The sequence below is a fragment of the Canis aureus genome, chromosome 3, assembly GCF_053574225.1.
Source record: "Canis aureus isolate CA01 chromosome 3, VMU_Caureus_v.1.0, whole genome shotgun sequence".
Taxonomy (NCBI): domain Eukaryota; kingdom Metazoa; phylum Chordata; class Mammalia; order Carnivora; family Canidae; genus Canis; species Canis aureus.
The window spans coordinates 36,384,700-36,408,486 of record NC_135613.1 but is presented as its reverse complement, the minus strand read 5'-3'; the positions used below and the strand labels follow the sequence as shown (position 1 = coordinate 36,408,486).

The 23,787-nt window shown below is 39.4% G+C and overlaps 1 protein-coding gene across 3 annotated transcripts in view; it reads right to left on the bottom strand.

Annotated features, from left to right (window-relative positions):
* The window catches only part of C8A (complement C8 alpha chain), a 65,313-nt gene that overhangs the window by 31,367 nt on the left and 10,159 nt on the right, over window positions 1–23,787 (bottom strand). For 2 of the 3 annotated variants that reach the window (XM_077891926.1, XM_077891925.1), the window contains exons 2-6: window positions 16,421–16,523; window positions 9,375–9,522; window positions 5,200–5,389; window positions 2,681–2,881; window positions 402–642 (exon numbers count right to left, since the gene is read on the bottom strand). In XM_077891926.1, the coding sequence (XP_077748052.1) occupies window positions 402–642; window positions 2,681–2,881; window positions 5,200–5,389; window positions 9,375–9,522; window positions 16,421–16,436 (796 nt within the window). In that variant the 5' untranslated portion in view covers window positions 16,437–16,523. Of the gene's footprint in view, window positions 1–401; window positions 643–2,680; window positions 2,882–5,199; window positions 5,390–9,374; window positions 9,523–10,522; window positions 10,668–16,420; window positions 16,524–23,787 lie in introns of all 3 variants that reach the window. The other variant, XM_077891924.1, reaches the window with a different exon arrangement.

The following is a 23,787-nucleotide window of genomic DNA, read 5'->3' as shown; positions in this document are numbered from 1 at the left end:
TTTATTATTATCAAAGAGGTAATCGTAGTGTAATAGAAAACACATAGTCTTGGGGAGCCAGACAAGTCTGAGTTCAAATACTGTTTGTGATGCTTCCTAGGAAGTCATTTCACCCCTCTGGCCCTCAGTTCCCTATAAATAATAATACTCTTAACTGGGGTGTTTACTACAATGTCCTTCTTGGTGCTCCTCACTCTGTTCTGCCCCCAGTCCATTGTCACCTCCACAGGTCTCCCTGCTCTGATTACAGCACTGCACAATGCAACTTCCTGCACAAATATTAGGTATGTTACCTTATACGGTTTTGCCAAATGAGATCATATGTGGTTCATAGTCAGTGCTCAGAAACCTGCAACCACATGTGTTGGCCACTGTGTGCATAAAGCTTCTGTTCTACTTACGTTGTGATTCCATTTCTTCTTTGTTAAGCACCAGGATATGTTCATAAATGCCACCCATCGATCCAGACGTTATGTAGTGAGTGCCATAATCATTGATGAACTTGGCATACATGCCATAATTGTACTGCTCCGGAAGTTCCATTAATGACTGCAGCATGCCTTCATCCAGCACAATATTACCTCTCCTCATCTTAAAATGAGCAGTCTGCACCTTTGTGAAAACTCTGAGGAAGCTATATTTCTGCCAACCACCACCATGGAATAAGGGAAAAGAAGAAAGAGTACACATTTTATTACATGGCATGATGTGAAAGGCAGCATTTAGGAGCTATGGGAAATATGTTTATATATATATAAACATATAAATTTATATATATATAAACATGACTATATATAGTGACTGTATATGTCATAAACTTATGACTTATATATATATAAGCTTATATATATATATATATATAAACATATGAGCATAAGTACACATAATGAAGTATTATTCTATTTTACAGGCATGTATTAAACACCAGGATGTGCCTGGCTGCCTTTCCTGTGCCTGCATCTCTGTTCCCCCTACCCCTGTTCAGGTCCCCTTCTCCTCAACTCTCAACTGGGTTGATTACTGCAATGCGCTCCACGGTGCTGCTCACTCTGTTCTGTCCCCAGTCCATTGTCACCTCCATACATCTCCCTGCTCTAATTACTGCATGGCACAAAGCAACCTCCTACACAAATATTCAGTATCCATGAAAAATTATGCTTAGGAATATTTTTGATGACATGAAATGCCAACATTATTTATTTAGGTAACTTACTGAACGAGTAAGAGCCTTGCATTAGTCACTTGCATTATGCTAGGAGCAGAGGACATCATCTTGAATGACATAGACCCCTCCCATCATAGAGCTTATGTTCTAGTGGTAATCTTGTACTGTTAAGTAATAAAGTGAAGCAGGCTCCTGAGATAATAAAAAAGACAAGAATGGGGTAATATTGGATTGGTTTAAGGGAAAGGGGATCAGGGTGCCTAGGTGGCTCAGTCAGTTGAGCGTCGGACTCTTGGTTTTAGCTCAGGTCATGGTCTCAGGGTTATGAGATCAAGCCCTACATCAGGCTCCATGCTGAACATAGAGCCTGCTTAAGATTCTCTCTCCCCCACCCCGCTCCTTTCTCGTTCAGGCTCTCTTGCCCTCTCTCCCCCTCTCTCTCTCAAAAAAAAAAAAAAATTAAGAAGAGGATCGTGTATGGCCATTGCTTCCAAGTAAACCTTGATCCAAAGTGATAGTGAAATTTTGAAAAGGCCACCTGCTTTGAGAAATGTCCACATGACCATGTGATAGCCAGATCTCAGAACCATACTTTCCCTTCAGAGCGACAGCTAACTTTGCTTGTGGCAAAGCTCCCAAATGTAATTTATATCTGTTGATAAGTTAATTTTCATAACTGTATTGTCATCATCCAGAATAATTTTTTGAGCTCCAAGTAAATCTACAGCTCTGGTATCAATACTGTTGAGGCTTTTGGTAAACTTTTAATCAATTCGGTAAATATTTACCAGATGATTTCTCCATCTCTGTCACTCCCTACTTTCCCTTCCCATCCTGTGGGTCAGCTGGTTGAAGTCTTTGCAATCCCAAATTTGTGTGAGGCTGTCTGTCATCTCTAGGCCTTTGTGCAATGCTGTTCCCTCGGCCCAGAACACCCATTACTAACTTCCACCTCACCTCATCGGGACAGCCTGTACTAGTCTTTAGATGCCATTTTTTAAAAAATTCTTAAAAATAAAAAAAAAGATTGATGCCAGTTTAGGTGGATGTCCATTCCTCAAGGAAGGATTGCCCGGTCGCTTAGGTTAATAGGAAGTTAGTGGTGAATGTCTGATAAATAAATGAATGATTGATAGAGCATGCCAGTCCTCCAATCTATTCAGAAAAGCCTGGCTTGCTTTAGGATGCTTCCAAATCTAGTTCACAGGGCCTGGCTGTTTCCCTTTAAGCCATTACTATTCTAAGTATTTCCCTGTATGCTCCAGGTAACCATGAAAAAGAATGGGGTGAAGCGATAAGAGTTCTACTCTTATCATTTAATTTTATTCTCTTTGTGATGATTCTGTGTCCAAAAGCGTAATAAGAAAAACAAACATGATTACCACTGATCAGACATTTCCAATTACACAAGCAAATGCAGTTCAATTACTACTGTACTTTTTAATGCAATTAAGGTAATACATGTTCAGTGCAGATTATGGAATACTGTTTGACACAGGCATTATGCTTTAATACCTTCTTATTATACTTCTTTAACTCATCCAAGGATGAAGAGTTTTGTGAACTGGATACACCCACATCCACCGTTACAGAGCTGCCTGTGAAGCTCACACCCACAGTCACTCCCGTCGACACAAAGTTGTTATTTTTTACTTTAGAAAGAAGGTCATGTGCATCATCATATAACTCTGAAGAGAATCTAGTATCTGCCAGCGCCTGAAAAGAAGCAAACAGATGTTAGCTTTGTGCACGTAGCTACATTACAATTTGTGCTTCATATTTAAATCTTTGCTCTGTAAAATATCTCAAGTTGCAGATTATTATAAATAATTATTTTAAAAGGCTACTCCAGGCATCAGATTGATGCTCACTCACTAAAATACCAAAAATACAGCAGTTAGTTTAGTTATTGCTTAGTGGCAGTGCTAAAAAATTTATTTTTAAATACACACACACACATACACACAACTCATGATTCTGATAAAATGCTATATTGTTTGAATACAGATTTTTTTTTCCAGCTGACTTATCCTTCCTGTAGGGCACCTATCTCTGCAATGGAGATATCCAGAAAGCCACATCTGGGTGTGGATCTGGGAGGAAAGGGTCAAGGAAGGCGAACAGGTGGTGGGAGTTGTAGGCGAAGTATACTCTAGTACTGCCCACAAATGCAGGGTTATTTCATTCCAGGCACACGGTAGGGTTGCACTTCTCTTCCAGCTTGAACAGAGGCATGGCTTTGTTCCTGGCCTAAGCCAAGAGAGTAAGGCTTAAGCACAAGTGGTTAGTTCTGCAATCACAGGAGCATGTGTTGAGATAGAACCTCCATTAGTTTGGATCCCAAGTGTCTGTGATGATGAGTTCCCCTTCCACCCTAGGATAGACGTGTAGCATAGGGCCACTGCTGCTTTAAAGCACTGAGACTTCAGAATCCTTTGTTGCCACAGCATAGCCTAGTCTGTCTTGCTGGACACATAAGCCTCAGACTATCCTTGAGGTTAGGGAAATGGCATTGTCTGTGTCTTCCAGCTCAGCTTACCATAGGCTTGATGGTAGCAGTGCAAGTGGGGTAGGGAAGTAGGGGTGGAAGTGGGATGGGGAAATAGAATATTCCAAAGCAAGGAGTGGGGTGGACTTGTCCTGTCTTCAGTACTTTTTTCTTGAGAAAGTTGGGGGAAGGGGAATGTAACTAATAATTGTTCAGAATCCCTGGATCCTACCATCTCTCTGTAAAGATAGAATGCATATGACTATATGCATGTAATGTGTATAATCTGTCTTTCCTTTTAAATGACATATAGCCAGGCTTCATTGAGATAATCTGGGTTTGAATCTTGTCTCTGCCACCTACTGCAGCATACCTTTGGGCCTGATACTTTATCCCTCTAAGTCTCTTGGTCTTTTCATATCTGAAATGGGGCAATGATAACATGTACCTCATTGTGTTTGTGAGGATTAAATGAGACAATTTGTGTGGAAGTGTATGATCTGGTGCATGTGAGCAACCAGTGAAGCTGTCTGTGTAGCTATCTCACCTAGAGGGTAAGGGGTACAGCAAGGAATGGTTGGGAGTAGGCCCTTGAGCTGGTCATGAGCCATGTGGCGCTCTGAGCGACCAGAATACCACAGAATTTTAGAGATGGATGGAATTTAGGGAGCAGCAGCATTTTGCAAGCACTTCTCAACAGCAGATCCCTTTCTTTAAACAAAATCACATATGGAAAAAAAAATCACATATGGAAAACCAAGATAAGAAAGTTATCAGAGAAAGACAAACACCATGTGATTTCACTCAAATGTGGAATATAAGAAACAAAACAAATGAACACAGGAAAAAAGAGACCAAAAAAAAAAAAAAAGATTCTTAAATATGAAGAACAAACAAGTGGTTGGCATAGAGGAGGTAGGCGGAGGATAAGTGAAACAGGAAGAGGGAATTAAGAGTGCACTTAACCTGATAAGCACAGGTATCCTGTGGGGCTATTGAATCACTATACTGTACACATTAAAGTAATATAATAGTGTATGCTAACTATACTGGAATTTAAAAAAAGAAAGAAACAAGGTGATCAGTGGGGAGCTGCTCTTGGTGAAACTGGGGACCTTGGGCTCAGAACCCTACCCAGACACCTCCTGTCCTGATCCCTAATTTACATGGCAGGAAACTGGGCCCAGGGAGGGGCAATGATCTGCTCAAGGTCCCAAATACTTATATTCTACAAGAGCACAACATGGAAACAGGCCTTATGAGAACTGAACCCGGGATCTGTGTCATTGATTATGGAATGGAGCCAAGATGTAGCAAGTGGATGGTCACATTTCTGTCCTGCCTGTCATTGGCCCTGCCCTCGTTGTCAGTGCCCTCCAGCACGGAGCATGCGTAGGAGCAGATGTCAGGGGAACTTCAGCCGCCAGCAAGCTCTATAGCAACTAGAACCTTCCAAATCAAGGAGTCCATCTCCATCCACAGGCCTCTCTCTCCCCACCCCCACCCCCACCCTCCAGTGGCCTGTGAGCACCCCATGCAGACTTACCTCAAAGTGGTACTTGAGGAAGTTGTAGGGTTTCCGGAAGTACTTCTCATCCTCTCCATAGTAGAGACGCTCACAGGTGGGGTCATATCGAATCTCCCTCCATTCCCCATTGTATACTGTCTCACACTGGCCCCCATAATACCTGGGGTCATACACATGCTGAGCTTCTTTCTGGGTCAGGATATTGTATCTAAATCGAAAAGGCAGATAGCTTCTGGGAGAGAACACTGAAAAGGCCAAGATAGCATAAACTCTCTTCCAGAAGACATTATTGCTGGTCCAAGCAGTGGCTTCTCAGACTTGGTTCTGGGTGGAGCCCTTGGGTTCCTCAAAGTACCTTAAATTCCACTTTGGGTAACACTGGAAACCTCAGTGGGTTCAGCCAGGCCCCAGTTCCCTTTGACCAGAGCAGCTGACAGCTCTATCCTTGCCTACAACGATGCTCCCACAGAGAAGGCACTCCTAAAAATTTGTTGTGTGAGTTACAGAAGAATAGGCACAATTATCAGAAATCCAAGAACAGAGTCCAACAGGTTGAACCCATATCCCAGCTCTGCTAAACCTCACTATGTGACCTTGGGCAAATCATTTAACCTTTCTATGCCTCAGTTTAGTCATTTATAAAAAGCAGTTAATACAGCTGCCCTCAGAGAGTTAAATATGAGTTACAACATACAAAGGAACCAGAAAGTACTTAGCATATATCAAATACTGAATAAATGTTGCTATTGTTATCTTTATGCTGTTTCAGAAAAGCTCTGATGGTAAAAAATAGATTTGACATGTTGACTCTCAGTACCAAGTTGAGACTCTAATCCTCAGAAAGGCTGTTGTCTTCAAGGTGGCATAGAACAGCAGAGGGTGTGATTTGAAGATCATTGAGACTCCTGTTTAATTTCTAGCTCTGTCACATACTAGCTGTGTGAATCTGGACACATTCTAGATGTTTTCTGAAGCTCATTTTCCTCATTTGAAGAACAGGCATAATAAAACTACTTCTCATGCTTTTTGTGAAGTCTAAATGAGAGTATTAAAGTAAAATGGAAGCAAAGTTATAAAACATATTAGGCACTCCACAAATGATACTTCCTCTCCTCTAGCCCAGTACCCTTCCAGAAACACTTTCCTTCACTTCACCCTCTGGGAGGCATTTCACATCCATCTGCCCAAGAACTCCATTTTAGGCTATAGATGACTGAACTATATTGAGGCATGAAAAGTGTTACACAGATGAAAGAAAGCCTTAATTTTCTACAAAGGAGAGAGTTAACTGAACAAAAACATTTTAATTTGGCTAAGAGATCCAAGGCCTAACAATCAAAGCCTCTTCTGATATAGATAATAAAATGTTTGCTTGTCTCTGCCCTTCAAACTCCTATGCAGCCTTTTAAACCCAACTCAAACATTGCCTCCTCTATCTGACCTTCTGTTATTATCCTGGACAGAGTATTGTTGCTTCCTCTGTGTTCTCATGGCATTCAGTGATTACCTTTGGTATAGCATTTGTCATATTTGCTCGTTCCCTCAGTGAAAAGGCACAAGGGCAGAAGATGAGCAGGGGGTTAACTATGAATAATACCTGCCTCAAAGGAATAAATGGATAATTATAGAGCACTTGGCATACAGTAGAAATTCAAGGTATGTTACCTTCATTCTTCACCTCCTCTCTCCATCTCTTTCTTCATATTAATGGAAGTGATGTGGTAATAGCTATGGTGAATTGAATACACACTCTACCAGACATTCAGCATTCATTAACTTTCAACCTCATGACAATTTTGTAAATGCAGAAATTGAAGCTCAGGAAAAGTAGGTAATTCGCCTGTAGTCACAGCTAAATTTTTTTTTGGTACAAAATCTGGGTGCCTTCCCTTTACTTTGCCCCCTTACTTTTCTTTTTGCCCATTAAACATGTTTCTGCTTTTGGCTTATAAATATAGACTCTCTAGTGAGCTAAACAAAAATTCAAAGAAATAATTACTCCTAAGATTATAACTATAACTTCTAAGCATATGAGGTTACTAAGCCACGTATATTTAGAAAAGCAGATTGCAGAAGACCCAGTGAAAATGAAAAGACAGAGAAAAATTCCACTTTTAGGAAATCTGTGCAGAAATACTCACATGCATACAAAGATAAGGTACAAGGATGTTCCTTGCAGCATTGTTTATAAGAGGGGAAAATGGGAACAAGCTAATTATCTTTCAATAGAAAGTAGTCAAATGAATTTTCATGTATTTATACTATGGGAGAAGAGTCAGCAACTTTTTTTTTATAAAGGGTCAGATACTAAACATGGGCTTTATATAGCCCATGGGTCTTTGTTGCAAATACTCAACACCCATCATTGTGGGATGAAAGCTGCGTCCCAGTAAACATTTATTTACAAAAATAAGAAGCAGCCTGAATTTGGCCTTCGGGCCATAGTTTGCTGACCCCTGTTATAGAACACTATGTTTCTTAGAAAAAGACAGTAGAAAATGGGGGTGGAGGGCATCTTCAAAATATATTGTTAAGTAAAAATCAAGTTACACACAATATGTATAGTATGATCACATTTATGTAAAATATACTTATGGCTATCATGTACAATACTTATAGGCATATCTTCCATACATTGTATATTGTCAGTGTATTTTTTACATGATCTGAAAGTCCTACACCAAACTGTTGATGGGGGTCAGTCAGTTCTAGGGAAAGAAGTAGGAGGAAGTGGCCTTCAGGGGTGCAGATTGGGGAGGATGAAGGAAGACTTTCGGTTTTTACCACAAATATGTATTACTTCTGTGGCAATCAATAAAAATTTAAAAACTGTGACATCCTTAAATTAAAAAACGATCTCAGGAAAGCCTTCTGAGATCTTGGCAGAATGAAAAACTCAAAGTGTCAGCTATTGGGAGTGGAGGTGGGGCCACTGTGTTGATGTCAGTGTTCAGTGTGGGCAAAGCACACTTGGGAAGTGTATTCAAATGCTCCTTTGAATCACATGAGAGCAAGATCATGGTCTTCAACCTTTTTGCCAATAAGGAGGGAATTTCTTTTCAAATTAACAATTCACCATTTCATGCTTCTCCTTTATTTACCCGCAATCACTTTCAAAATCAACAAAATCCCCTTTTATTAGTATTAGGGGCTGAATTGTGTCTAACATTTAGGTGTTGAAGTCCTGGCCCCAAAACCTCAGAATTTGACTGTATTTTAGTGAGAGGGTCTTTACGTAGGTAATTGAGTTAAAATGGGGCTGTTAGGCCCTAATCTAATATGACTGGTGTCCTTATAAGAAGAGATTAGGAAGCACCTGGGTGGCTCAGTCAGTTGGCTGACTCTGGATTTTGGCTCGGGTCATGATCTTGGGGTTCTGGGATTGAGCACCCCTGTGTTGGGTTCGGTGCTCAATGGGTAGTCTGCTTAAGAATTCTCTCTCTCTCTTCTCCTGCGTTACCCCCGCTTGCATGCTCTATCTCTCTCAAATAAATAAATCTTTTGAAGAAGAAGAAGAAGAAGAAGAAGAAGAAGAAGAAGAAGAAGAAGAAGGAGGAGGAGGAGGAGGAGGAGGAGGAGGAGGAGGAGGAGGAGGAGGAGGAGGAGGAGGAGGAGGAGGAGGAGAGTGCCTGGGTGGCTTAGTTGGTTAAGCATCCAACTCTTGATTTCAGCTCAGGTCGTGATCCGAGTCCTGGGATGGAGCCCAGTGTCGGGCTCTCTGCTAAGTGGGAGTCTGCTTCTGCCTCTCCCTCTGCCCCTCCCCCCATGCTCTCTCACTCTCTCTCTCAAATAAATAAAAATCTTTAAAAAGGATAAAGAGATTAGGACCCAGACACACACTGAAGGAAAGCCATCGACGAGCCAAGAAGAGTGGCCTCAAAAGAAGCCAACCCTGCCATCACTTTGACCTCAGACATCCAGCCTCTAGAACTATGAGAAATAAATTTCTGTTGCTTAGAAGCCACCCAATGTGTGGCATTTTGTCATAGTAGCCCAAGTGGACCATCACGCTACCTTTAGTAGCCCAAGTGGACCATCACGCTACCTTTAGTAGCCCAAATGGACCATCACACTACCTCAGAGGGCTGCCTCATGGGATGCACTGCCGAAGGATCCTCTTCTGTCCTCAAAATAATACTGGTGATCGAAAAGAACCATTCTGTGTCCCCAAACAGCTGGAAGGCAAGACTCACCCCAAGGCCGCACTCTCTGAGCCTGGAATGGGTTCATACTGGCTGCAGTCATTTTCAGCCACCCTGACATCTTCACAGTCATCCTCATCAGAGCCATCAAGGCAATCCTTGTCTCCATTACACACAAGGTGGCGTTTCAGGCAGCGACCTAAGAGAGAGAGGAGAGGCTGTGGGAGCCTCTCAGACTCCTCCCTCTCCCCCGTGACCCACATCCAGAGTCACCACATCCATCCCACTTCCCAAGCAGCCCCTCACCCCTCTTCATCTCTCTGTCCCCTGCCCTCCTTCCATCCTGTTTCCTACTCCTAGCTCCCACTCCCAGCTCAGGCCCCGCAGCAGGCTCCCCTCTAAAACTCATCCTCCATGTGGCAGCTCCAGTGATGTTTCTAAAATGTCAGTGTGGCCGTGTCATCCCCCTGCTCTATATCCTTCCATGATTTCTATTCCTGTTCTTCCAAATGCCACAGTATGGTCCTCCATTCCCTACCAGACCCATCCCCTATCTCTCTTCCCAAAGCCCTGACCTGCAATCATTCTGCACCCATTGCTAGTCCTTAAATCCCTGTGTGTGTTTGCATATTCTTTCTCCTCACTAATTCATTGCTACTTTCTAAGTCTCAGCTCAAGTGCCACTTTAAAGCCTGTTCTGACTCCCCAACACAGTTTGGTCATTCCTAGCCAGTGAGGGCCATTGACCCATGGGCCTATGCCTGTTACACTGGCAATCACACAGTATTGTCTCCTTGTAGGTCTACGACTAGACCTATGACTCCTTGTAGGTCTCACTCCCAAAGACGCTAGGGCTACCTCATTGTCAGGCACATTACCTTTTCATCTTCTGTGTCACCAGCAGGTAGCCCGCTGCCTGGCACATATGTGCCCAATCAATATTTATTCAATGAAGGGATGAATGAGTGAATTAATTTAGAATTTAATCAATGGATGTTCCTACAAACTTATATCAAAATTACTTGGGATACTGGGTGGGTTGGCTTAAAACGTAGGTTCCTGAGCCCCACCCCAAACCTACAGAATGACAGCCGCTAGGGGAAGAGCTAGAGAGTCGGCATTTGAACAAGCTCCAGGGTGACTGTTTTTGCATTTAGTTTGACAGGGCACAGCTGTTATCCCACTGGAATGCTACTCACCTGTCTCCTTACACTGGAAATCCTGTCCACACTGTGCTTGGTGTAGACAAGCTGTGGGACTGTGACAGCTGGCTTGATCCCAGACATCACCACTGCAGATGGTTCCCCCAAACTTGTCTGGTTGCAGGAGGCTCCGGTATCGGTACTAAATCAGATTTTGAACCAGACAGATTCACTGTCTATCAATCAAACAAGATTTGTGCAGGCGGGTCTCGGCTCAACATAAGGAATAACTGTCTGATGATTGAGAGCTGCCTAAAAAGCTGTCTTTTGAGGGGATGGGTGTTACTAAGTGGTGTTGTTCAGCCAGGGGTGGCACAGTAACCAGTGGGAATGTTGAATAGGTCCTCCAAAGATCAAATGAAAGACTTGAACAAAATATTTCTTTTTACTTGTTAGGAAGGACCTTCTCTCCCCACCTCTTCAACCAGTTAGTACCTATTCATCTTTCATGATTCCCAGTGTACCTCCTCTACATTTTTTATAGTTCCCTGTGCCTCCTTCTCTCTTCCCACTTGTCATCCCTGGTCGACTTATTTGTTTATTTACTTTTCTCACTAGTTTAAGAATAGTTTGCAAACAGGGGATGGAGTGGCAAAAGGAGGACCATGTCTTATTTGGTTTCATACACTTGACACGTAATCTATGGTCATGTACGTGAGAGGTACTTTTATAAGATGTTTGTTGCTTTCGCTCTGCAACATTTCTTCTGGTCATGGCATCCTCTTTCCTTGGGACATATCTCATATGGTTCTAGTGGCATTGATATCACCCCCTGAGTCACAGGAATGTGTGATCCAGGCCGGATCAACCAGGGTACCACATCTGCCAAATTGCAATGATTGGCTTTGGGATCATGACTCAACCTTAGGGCAATCATTATTCTCTCAGAAGATTTTCTTGAACTATTGGAAAAGACAGTATCTTTTTTTCTGAAGTTACTAGGAACTGTGTGCATCAAGTGGTCATCTAGCCTACTAGGTAGAAAGAGCTCATCCAAGAGATAGAGACATCATCTGAGTCCCTGGGTGCAGCTATGACTGCACATGAACAAATTCTTGTTCAAAGAAAGACAGAAAGAATAAAAATGCATACCAATCTTGGAGCTCTATGGTTTCATGATACTACTTTCTATATGGTGTACAGCTTTGGGCACTAATGTAGAAGAAGGAAGCTGAGCACTAGGATATCCAGAGAAAAATGAAATTCCATCCCCACCTTCAAGAAGTTTAGCGTCAAAAAAAAAAAAAAAAAAGCTTAGCGTCTAGTTGAGGAGATAAAATGTTAACATAGGAAACATGCTGAATGGAGAGCTCCATATTTTCTGCCGCCTCTTGCCTTGGCCCAGCCTACAAGATTTTCTTTCAAAACTGTTCTGAACTAAGTAGGAAAGCAGTGGTTTGAACAGCAAATAAAGTGAAAACCTAGCCTCTTTCTTTCTTCTTTCTTTCTTTCTTTCTTTCTTTCTTTCTTTCTTTCTTTCTTTCTTTCTTTCTTCTTTCTTTCTTTCTTTCTTTCTTTCTTTCTTTCTTTCTTTCTTCCTTCCTTCCTTCCTTCCTTCCTTTCTTCTTTCTTTCTTTCTTTCTTTCTTTCTTTCTTTCTTTCTTTCTTTCTTTTTCTTTCTTTCTTTTCTTCTTTCTTTCTTTCTTTCTTTCTTTCTTTCTTTCTTTCTTTCCTTCCTTCCTTCCTTCCTTCCTTCCTTCCTTCCTTCCTTCCTTCCAGTATAGTTGGTGCACAACAGAGTGCACCAATTTCAATTAATTTCAATTGCACAACAGAGTGATTCAACTTCTCTATGTTATATGTTCACAAGCATAGCTATCACCATACAATGCTGTTACAATACCATTGACTATATTCCCTATGCCGTACTTTTTATCCACATGACCTACTTATTCCATAAATAGAAGCCTATATTTCCCACTTCCCTTACCCATTTTGCCCATCTTCCCCATCCCCAGCCGTCTGGAAACCATAAATTTGTTCTCTGTATTTATAGGTCTGGTTCTGCATTTTGTTCATTTGTTTATTCCTGAATCTATTTCTTACTTGCTATATAAAGTATCAGTGCCTGATACTTTGTGCTTCGGTTCCCAAATCTGTAAAATGAGGTGGTTGATCAAGATGACCTCACCAATTACAGTTGCTAATGATTGTTTCACCTGTTCCCTGTAGGTGAAAGAGCATGAGCATGAGAATTTAGACTGACTGAGTTCTCACTTACCAACTCACCATAAGCAAGCCACTTACCTTTTCTGAGTTCCTGTTTTTTAATATGTAAAGTAGATGTGATGACCCTTCACTTTGAAAGGGTGTTGTGAGAACTAAGTGAGAGAATGTGTGAGCAAAGCACCTAGCCCTGTGTCTGGCATATCATTGGTGCTCAATAGCTTTCCCCGTCATTATCAGTGGAGTCTTTTCCAGCTGATTCCAGTGGGTGCGTGTGAAGCATGCAGTTTCCCCTCTCTCTCCTCTTGCCTACTTTTGCCTCTGCAACTGCTCATGAGTAAAGAGACAGGAGTAGCAAAAAAAGGTGAAAAGCAAACCTGTTCATTTGCCTTTTCTGCCTCCCAGTTAATAAGAGTGATAAGAGATTTGTAAACTCAATGGGAAGAGATTAGAATTAACAATCAGTTTGGGAATATTAGGATATTTTAATTCTCTTCCCACATCTTGCCAAGATACGGTACATAAAGCACTACTCAGCATACTAATGTAGAGCCAAATTTTGTCACTCTTCATAATGTTCATCCGAGTTTTAAGACCTGCAGTTACCAACATGATGATGGCTATATAGCTACCATTTATTGAGTGCTCACTACTGGCGGGATACTTCACATTCTTTATCTCATTTAATCCTCACAAATTGAGGAGGTTAAAGACTATTCTGAATCCCATTTTTAAGCTGGGTTGGAATTCCAGTTCTGCTGCTCACTCTCTTTGCATCACTATATAAATTACTTAACATCTCTGACCCTCAGTTTTCCCATCTGTAGGAGAGATAGGAGAGTCTTGTGAAGATTAGTGATAAGACTTGTATAGATGTCAGCACTTGGCCTGTTTCCTGGAGTGCACTCATTAGTAATAGTTATCAACATCAGCATCATTTTTGTAGCCAGCTGTTGGGCTACTCCAGAAGGATTTATGACTGAGTGGGGATTGGATTAGATAGCCACTAATATCATTATGATTCTTCACAGAGTTCGAGGGGAGGTAGTAGAGTGAAGTGGTTAGGCACATGGGCATTTTCGAATCCGACTGACCAAGAGTTAAATCTAGGCTGTGTCTCTATTGGTGACCTAACCAAAGGGGCAATGGTATCTTGGAGTTGGCTGTGAAAGTCAACTAAGACAATTTATTAAAGCATTAGCACAGTGCCTGATATATAAAAATTATTTAATAAATGGTGACTATAAATGCCATTATCATCCTTCTTGTGGTTTCTGTATTGGAATGCTGGTACAGACACGAGGTTCATTCCCACTGAATCCCCATTTTCTGGGTTGTTATCAAATAATGAAGACATTGTGCTGCAGAGAGGTTGGTGCAGATATTCCCTTAGAGACTTCTCCGTGCTGGTGCCTGTGTTGGTATCATTAAGACATAATTTTCTTTTCTAGCTGGTTGATAATGTTTCTTTCTAGAAATGCACATCTTTGGGTGATTTTGAGAGGGAGAAAAACACATTAATAAGAGGAAACTAGGGTGGTCTTTCACTTAAGTAATGAACAGAATTTAATGATTTTAAGGATTATTTTAAGGACACATATGTTGGGGTGCCTGGGTAGCTCAGCTAGTTAAGCATCTGCCTTTGGCTCAGGTCATGATCCCAGGGTCCTGGGATTCAGCTCCAGGCTAGGCTCTGGCAGGGAGTCTGCTTCTCTGTCTGTACCACACCCCCCCCCCCCGTGTTCTCTTTCTCTCTCCCTCTCTCAAATAAATAAATAAAAGATCTTTAAAAAAAAATAGACACATATGTCTTTTTGAGTAGTGAAAGGAGTAATTCAATTCTGATCTAAATAGTAAGTCATTCACCTGTGCTATCTGCTATCTAAGCTGCAACACAGGACAAATATATCTATATCTATCTATCTATCTATCTATCTATCTATCTATCTATCTATCTATCTACATAGATATAGATATAGATAGAGAGTTTAGAATATATAATAAGTTAATAATGGCCATGCAAAGAAATCAAATCCTAGTCCTTGAAAGTTGTAAATGTCACCTTATTTGGAAAAAGGGTCTTTGCAGATATTATTAAGCTTTTTGAAATGAAGAGATTATACTGGATTATCCAGGTAGGTCCTAAATGTCCTCACAGTATCCTTAAAAGGGAAAGGCAGAGGGAGATTTAACACAGACACACAAAGTAGACACACAGAAGAGGAGGAGGTGATATGGCTGCAGAGGCAGAGATTGTAGCACAGAGATTGGCCATAAGTCAGGGATTGCTGATGGCCACCAGAAGCCAGAAGAGGCAAAGAACAGACTCTCCCCTAGACCCTCCAGAGGGAGCATGGCCCTACCAAACTTCTGGCCTCCAGAACTGTGAAAGAATACATTTCTGTTGTTTTAAGCAACCCAGTTTGTGGCAATTTGTTACAGCAGATTCAGAAAACTAACATAGGATATCAAAACAAAATGAGATTTGGGAGCTAGATATTTTTGAGCAGTGCAGTCTAGGATTCTTTGGCATATCTCAGAAACAAGAGAGGCAGAATAAATAATTTCAGGCTTAGAAGCTGAATAAACTAGGTCCAAATTGTGTTTCCATCTGTAATGATTTTGAATTCCATGTGATTTTGAACAACTCATCAAGCCTTCACAGAGTAGCCCTACACCTAACTGAGGAGCAGGTCTGGAGGCAGGAGAAAACACTCTGGAGAAGCTCAGGTGAGAAAAGAGCCGGTCTTGATTCAGGCAGTGGAGAAGGGGACATGGCTAGTTAATTATAAAAACAGCTAAGAGTTACTGAACATTCACTATATGCCAAGGCGCCATGAAAAGCACTTTGTATACCTTACTCATTTAACGCTCATAGTAACTCTATGCTATAAGTACTATTACTACTTCCATTTATAGATGAGGAATCTGAGGCATAGAGAGGATAAAATATATGCCCAAAGTAACACAGCAAATAAGGTGCAAAGCCAGAATCTAAGCTGGAGAATCAGTGCTTAAACACTTAGACTTGATAGTAATGTGCCAATAGACATGCTTTAAGCAGTAGTATACCCATTGAGAGAGGTGGGAGCCTGGAGGCATCCTACCCTGGGTTCATCCAGTAAAGGCATGTGTTGTCTGTAAAGATCTTAAAATATAATTAAACAGAACAGAAGTTATTCTGTCTTTTATTATCACCATGAGCCAGTAACCCCTGAAAAAGGTCAGAGTGCTCCCAAAGTTCCCCTTCCCTTGAGATGCCACTGGGGTTAGTGGCCATTTTGGACCATTCAAAACCATTTAGGTGGGCAATATAGACTCATGTGCGTTCATTGGGTGTGCCAGCCTTTTCAGTCTGTAAACGTAGAATCCTTAGGAACATTCTCTGGTTTATCTTGGCTCCCCCATGGGTCATTAGCCCCTGTAGATGATCATCATTGGAGGGTAACTGATTGACCAGGACCCAGAGAGGCCATAGAGATCAGTGTGTCCATGTCTGAATGGCCACCTCTCTGCCCACAAAACATAACATACGTTATCTTTTGCAGCCTCACCCAGTAATGGCTTCTAAACAAAATCAGAAAAAGTTCTACCATCCATGTATCCATGGCTCCCAAATACCTATTTCTAGACCTGATTTCTAAATTTATAGACCTGTTCATCTCCATTTAGGTGCCTAGTACACCATTCAAATATTAAATAACCCAAAACCAGTCACCAAGTTCTTACCTTTTTGTCCTGACATGGAAAGCAATCTGTCCACTCTGACCAGTTGCTCAGTTGGCAGGGAACTGCTGTGATGGGGGCACTCTGAACAGCCCGACTCACTCTCCTATAAAGAGGAAGGACGTCTGCTTCAATTTTTAAAATTTTTATTATGATCATTTTTAGTGTTGTTGTAAACTCAAAAACATTTCTTAATATGAATGTATCTTATTAATATGAAAACAGATTAATTTTTCCCCACCTTTTTTGAGGTATGAATGACAAAAATTATATATATTTTAGATGTATGATGTTACGGTTTTATATACATTGTGAAATGATTATTACAATCAAGCTAATTGATACATCTATTTCCTCACATATTTATCTCTGTGTGCGTGTGTGTGTATGTGTGTGTGTGTCTGGTGAGAACACTTAAGATCTACTCTCTTAGCTAATGTCAAGTACACAGTACAGTACTATTAACTCTGGTCACCATATTGTACATTAGATCCCCTGAACTTATTCATCTTATAACTGAAAGTTTGTACACTTTGACCAACCAGTTTGTATTTAACAGTCTGTTTTCCCCCCTTTTCTTTTTTTCTTCATTCATTTGTTTTGTTTCTTAAATTTTACATATCAGTGAAATTATATAGTATTTGTCTTTGTTTGGCTTATTTCACTTAGCATTATATTCTCTGGATCCATCCCTGTTGTTGCAAATGGCAAGATTTCATTCTTTCTTATGGCCAAATACTATTCCATTACATATATATAATATAAATAAAAATTATATATAATTTTATAATGCAATATAAATAAAATATTAAATAATAATATAATATACAGTATATATAACTTTATAATGTATATTATATTTATAAATATATAAAATATAATATGAATATAAATAAAAATTATGTAGAATTTTATATATAATATACAATTTTTCTATGATTTTATAATGCAACATAAATAAAATATAAAATATAAATATAAATAAAATAATCAAATATAAATTATATATATTTTATAATATAATATACATTTTATATATATTTATAGATATATAAAATATATGTATTATATATAATTATATAAAATATAATTACATGAAACCAACATTCTAATCCATTCATCTATTGATGTACACTTCAGTTGCTTCCATATCTAGGCTACTGTCAATAATGTTGCAATAAACATTGGGGTGTATGTATCTTTTCATATAGTGTTTTCATTTTCTTAGAGTAGATCCCCTGTAGTGTAATTACTGGATCATACGATAATTCTATTTTTAATTTTTTGAAAAGCCTCTGGGGGATCCCTGGGTGGCTCAGCGGTTTGGCGCCTGCCTTTGGCCCAGGGCGCGGTCCTGGAGTCCCGGGATCAAGTCCCACATCAGGCTCCTTGCATGGAGCCTGCTTCTCCCTCTGTGTCTCTGCCTCTTTCTCCCCCTATGTCTATCATGAATAAATAAATAAAATCTTTTAAAAAACATGAAAAGCTTCTGGACTATTGTGCACATTGGTTGCACCAGCTTGCACTCCCACCAACAGTGTACAAGGGTTCTTTTTCTCTACATCATCACCAACACTTGTTGTTTCTTGTGTTTTTTATTTCAACCATTCTGACAGCTGTGAGGTGAGATCTCATTGTGGCTTTGATTTTAATTTTCCTATTGATTAGTGATGTTCAGCATCTTTTCATGTGTCTGTATGTCTTCTTTGGGAAAATGTCTATTCATATCCTCTTCCACTTTTAATTACATTATTTAGTTTCAGTTTTGAGTTGGTGTTGGGTATGAACCCCTTATCAGATAGATCATTTGCAAATATCTTCTCCCATTTGGTAGATTATCTTTTTCTTTTTTTTAAGATTTTATTTATTCATAAGAGATACAGAAAGAGAGAGGCAGAGACACAGGCAGAGGGAGAAGCAGGCTCCATTCAGGGAGCCCGACGTGGGACTCGATCCCGGGCCTCCAGGATCATGCCCTGGGCTTAAGGCTGTGCTAAACCACTGAGCCACCCCGGCTGCCCTCTTTTTCTTTTCTTGATGGCTTTCTTCACTGTACAAAAGCTTTTTATTTTGGTGTGGTCCTAGAAATTTAATTTGCTTTTGTTTCTCTTACCAAAGGAGACATATCTAGAAAAATGTTTCTACAGCTGATGTCAAAGAAATTGCTGTGTATTCTTTCTTCTAGGAATTTTATGGTTTTAGGTCTGACATTTAGGTCTTTAATACATTTGAGTTTATTATTGTGTGTGGTATAAGAAAGTATTCCAATTTCATTCTTTCACATGTAGCTGTCCAGTTTTCGTAGCACCAGTTGTTGAAGAAATTGTCTTTTTTCCATTGTATATTCTTGCCTCCTTTGTTGTGGATTAGTGGACCATAAAAGTGTGGGTTTATTTCTGGGCTTTCTATTCTGTTCTGTTGTTGTATGTGTTCATTTTTGTGCTAGTACCATACTGTTTTGATTACTGCAGCTTTGTAGTATATCTTGACATCTGGAATTATGATATCTCCAGCTTTGTTGTTCTTTTTCAAGACTGGTTTGGCTATTTGGGATCTTTTGTGATTCCATAAAAATTTTAGGATTATTTGTTCTAGTTCTGTGAAAAATTCTGTTTGTGTTTTGATAGGGATTACATTAAATCTGTAGGTTGCTTTGGGTAGTATGGACATTTTAATAATACTGCTCTTACTGTATGCAAATATGATGCTGGAGGATTTATATAAATTATCTGTTTTAATTCTATATCAATCATATTATGAATCAAATTATCATAATTTTAGAGACACAAGTACAAAGGAGAACTAACTTTTTGTACATTAATTTTGTATCCTAAGTTTTACTGAATTTATTTATTACTTTTAATAGTTTTCTGGTAAAGTCTTTAGGGTTTTCTATGTATAGTATCATGTCATCTACAAACAGTGACAGTTTTACTTCCTTCTTACCAGTTTGGATATGTTTTAATTCTTTCTCTTGTCAGATTACTGTGACTAGGACTTCTAGGACTATGTTAAATAAAAGTGGTGAGAGTGGATATCCTTGTCTTATTCCTGATCTCAGAGAAAAAGCTTTCAGTTTTCACCATTGAGCATGATGTTAGTTAGCTGTGGGTTTGTCATATATAGCCTTTATTATATTGAGGTATATTCCCTCTAAATCTACTTTGTTGAGAGTTTTTAATCATTAATGAATTTGAATTTTGTCATATGCTTTTTCTACATCTATTGAGATGATTGTGCGATTTTTATCTTTCATTTTGCTAATGTGATGTATCATGCTGATTGATTTGTGAATATTGAACCATTCTTGCTTCCCTGGAGTAAATACCGCTAGAACATGGTGAATGATCCTTTTAATGTGTTGTTGAATGTGGTTTGCTAATATCTTGTTGAGGATTTTTGCATCTGTGTTCATCAGAGATTTTTGCATCTGTATTTTTCTTTTTTGTGGTGTCTTTGTCTAGTTTTGGTATCAGAGTAATGCTGGCCTTGTACAATGTATTTGGAAGCCTTCCTTCATCTTCTATTTTTTGAAATAGTTTGAGGGAAATAGATATTAGCTCTTTTTTAATTTTTTGGTGGATTCGCCTGTGACTCCATCTAGCCCTGGACTTTTGTTTGTTGCGAGTTTTCTGATGACTGGTTCAATTTTATTAGTGACAATCAGATTTTCTATTTCTTCCTGATTTAGTTTTGGAAGATTGTCAATTTCCAGGAAATTTATCCATTTCTGCTGTTTTTCAATTTGTTGACATACACTTTTTTGTAGTAGTCTTTTATAATCCTTTGTATTTCTGTGGTGTCAGTTCTCTTTTTTCATTTCTGATTTTATATATTTTGCTTCTTTCTCTTTTCCTTGGTGAGTGCACCTAAAAGCTTATCAATTTTGTTTGTCTTTTTGAAGAATCAGGATAACTGGCAACATTTTTGAAGAGTCAGAGTAACAGAAAGCCTGGTGGTTAAGAACATGAGGTTCAGGGTGAGAGGATTGATTTCAAATCTTGCTACCTGCTGACCTTGAAAACTGGAGCAAGTTACTTAACACCTCTGAGCTACAGCTTTCCCATCTGTAAAACTGTTAAAAATAACATTACCTAATAGAGTTATTGAAAATATGTTAAAATACTCATGAAGTATTTGTTAAAGTTGGCTTTTGTTACAGGTTGGCTTTTGTTATTAAGTGCTAGGCTATTACATGGATTATCTCATCATTTAATTTCTATAAGGATTCTAGGAGGTAAATATCATTAGCTCCTTTTGTATATAAGAAAGCTGAGATTCCTAAGAGCTAAGTAATCCCAGAAGTCATAGCCTAAGGGGTGATAAAGGTAGAATTTGACCTACTTGGTTTGATGCAGAGCCCATGTTCACTTCCCCATCATGCTGCTGCTTCCTTGTTTTACAACTCAGCCAAAATAACCGAGAGAGAGCCTTGCCCAGGATAACACAGGTAGAAGGTAGAAACTGGCCTATCTCCAAGGCTGTGTTCTTCTTATTACCCCATGCTGCCTCTGAGAGGTGAGAGAGCTTGTCCAGGTCACACAGAGTGAGGTGGACAAGCCACAAGCTTGCCTGGCTCCAAGCGTGAGCTCCTTTCCATAGCATCATTGCTGCTATTTCAGTGTTAGAGCCTGGTCAGCCCACTGAACAAAGAGTGTACAAAGATTGTCTGTTACCACCAATTTTATCATAACTTCTGAGAACCAGGCAGCCTCTTCTGTGACAAATGGCACGATTATCACCCTAGTATAGGAAAAGGGTGCTTCAAGTCTCATGCTAATTATTCCATGAGTCATGACGAATGATGACACCCAAGACAAGGAGCTATGGGCAAAGCAATACTCGTCTTTAACACTGGTTTTCAAACTTGGATCCCAGCACTCTTTTACACTACATATTACTGAGTACTCCAAAGAGCCTTTGTCTAAGTGGGCTACATCTATTGATATAACATTCAAATCAAAACCAAAATATTAACAATATGTATTTTTCTATTTAAAATTGCAATATCAAACTCACTACATGCTACAACATATGCCATAATTTTATTTGGAAACACATTTCTTAAGAAAAATAATTAGTGAAAAGTGTGTCATTGTTTTACATGTTTGCAACTGTCTTTGATGTCTGGGTTAGTAGAATACAGTTAGATTCTCATTTCTGCTTCTTCATTCAATCTATTGCTTTACATTGTTTTTGTTGAGACCTATAAAGAAAATCAGCCTCGTAGACTTATGTAATTGAAATGTTACATAGTTGAGAAGAATTTTAATAGTCTTTTCAGACTGGGTATTCTTCTTTGACACTATACCACAACTTGATAAGTGGTAATTTCTTAAAGATTAGTTGCAATGTGGGATCTGAAAGCATGTCAATGAATATTTTTGCACCCTGTTACACTGAAGTCCATTGATCTATGTGTACTTTGAATGGATCTGGCACTCATACATGACTTTTGTAACACCAGGCATTGGAAATTTTTTTTTAGGCATTGGAAATTTGGAAAACAATGGTTCACTACGCATATCTTAACAGAATTAACACATTTCCCTTTCCAATATAAAAAGGTCAAATAAAATAAAATAAAATAAAAAGGTCAAATTTATTAATATCATCAGTGATCTCATGAAGCTCAATAGATGTGTTTCCCAAAATTATAATTTTTTTGAAAGCTCAAATCTTGTCATTGGTAACAAATAATGTTATTTGGTTTCCTTGAAGTGATGACTCTCTCTCTGTTCATCTTTGAGACAATGTCTGCCAAATAACTAAGCCTGAATAACCATAGTTTGGCAGCTATTTTGTCAAGTAAAAACAGTGTTCCAGGAAAAAAAGTGGTTGCTTTGACTTACAATTCAATAATTGCTTTTTTTCAAAACAACCACCATACTTCAGTGCGGCAGAAGTTCCTAATGCATTCTCCCTATTTTATCACATGGAATATTTAAATAACTTGTATTCGAAGATTGAAGTGGATTTTTTTTTTCAAAGATTGAGGTTTAATAGAATTAATGATTTTGACTCTTTCGTGAGCGACTTTTTTTTAAAGATTTTATTTATTTATTCATGAGAGAGGCAGAGACATAGGCAGAGAGAGAAGCAGGGTCCATGCAGGGAGCCTGATGTGGGACTCAGGATCATGCCCTGAGCCAAAGACAGAGACACTCAACTGCTGAGCCATCCAGGCATCCCCATGAGGGACTTCAAAAAAAAAAAAAAAAAAGAGTTTTTTTATTTATTTATTTGACAGAGAGACAGAGAGAGAGAGAGAGAGAGAGAGAGAGAGAGCAGGAGCACAGGGAAAAGGAGATTCCCTGCTGATCTGGGAGCCTGATGTGGGGGCTCAATCTCAGGAACCTGAGGTCATAACCTGAGCCAAAAGCAGATGCTTAACCAACTGAGCCTCCTAGATGCCCCAAAGAGAGACTTTCTTAAGTAAAACTTAACTTCTTTCCTATGAGTTTGAGGCCATTGCCTCAATTTGTACCAAGACCACAGTATTTTTATCCACCATAACTTTTGCATCATCAATGAAAGTATTAACACAGTGAAAAGAACAAATGTCTTAATGTTATTGTGATATTATTTTGAACTCACATACCCTCCCTCTGAAAAGATCTTGAGGACTCCCTGGAGCCTGCAGATCATACTTTGAGAAACTCTGATCTATAAAATGTTGCTAGTATGTAATGCCAGTGCTACTACCCCTCCAAAGAAAATTTTTAGTGCTCAGCTCACAATCTTCCTCTCTATTCCAATTCCTTCCATAACCCTGAGAAACTCGGTCATCCCCATAAATGAGCTATCCAACACTTGCCCCTCGGTCACTCCTTTTCCTCACCTCCAGGGAACTTTTTCCTCACCTCACTATCTTCTATGGTCATATCCTGGTCCTTCTCACTCTGAAACAGCTCCTCTTCTAAATCACTAATGCATGAGTTATCTGTGAATAGTTATTTGGGGACTCTTCTCCTGTATTATATGCTCAAGGATTCCCAGTGCACTTTTATTTGGATGTCTTTGGGGCTTTTACTTTCTTGACACTTAAGCTTTCTATCAATAAGATCCCCTCATGGGCACCTGGGTGGCTCAATGTTTGATTGAACAACTGCCTTTGGCTCAGAGTGTGGTCCTGGAGTCCTGGGATTGAGTTCCACATCAGGCTCCCCGCAGGGAGCCTGCTTCTCCCTCTGCCTATATCTCTGCCTCTCTCTGTGTGTCTCTCATGAATAAAAAACTAAAATCTACAAAAAAAAATCCTCTCTTATTTTCATTTCTCTTTATAACTAGTTTTGATTCCATGATCTATCATTTTAAATCTATAACTATGTCCTAAGTTCCTGGACTCCATTGTTCCCTTAATCATGTCT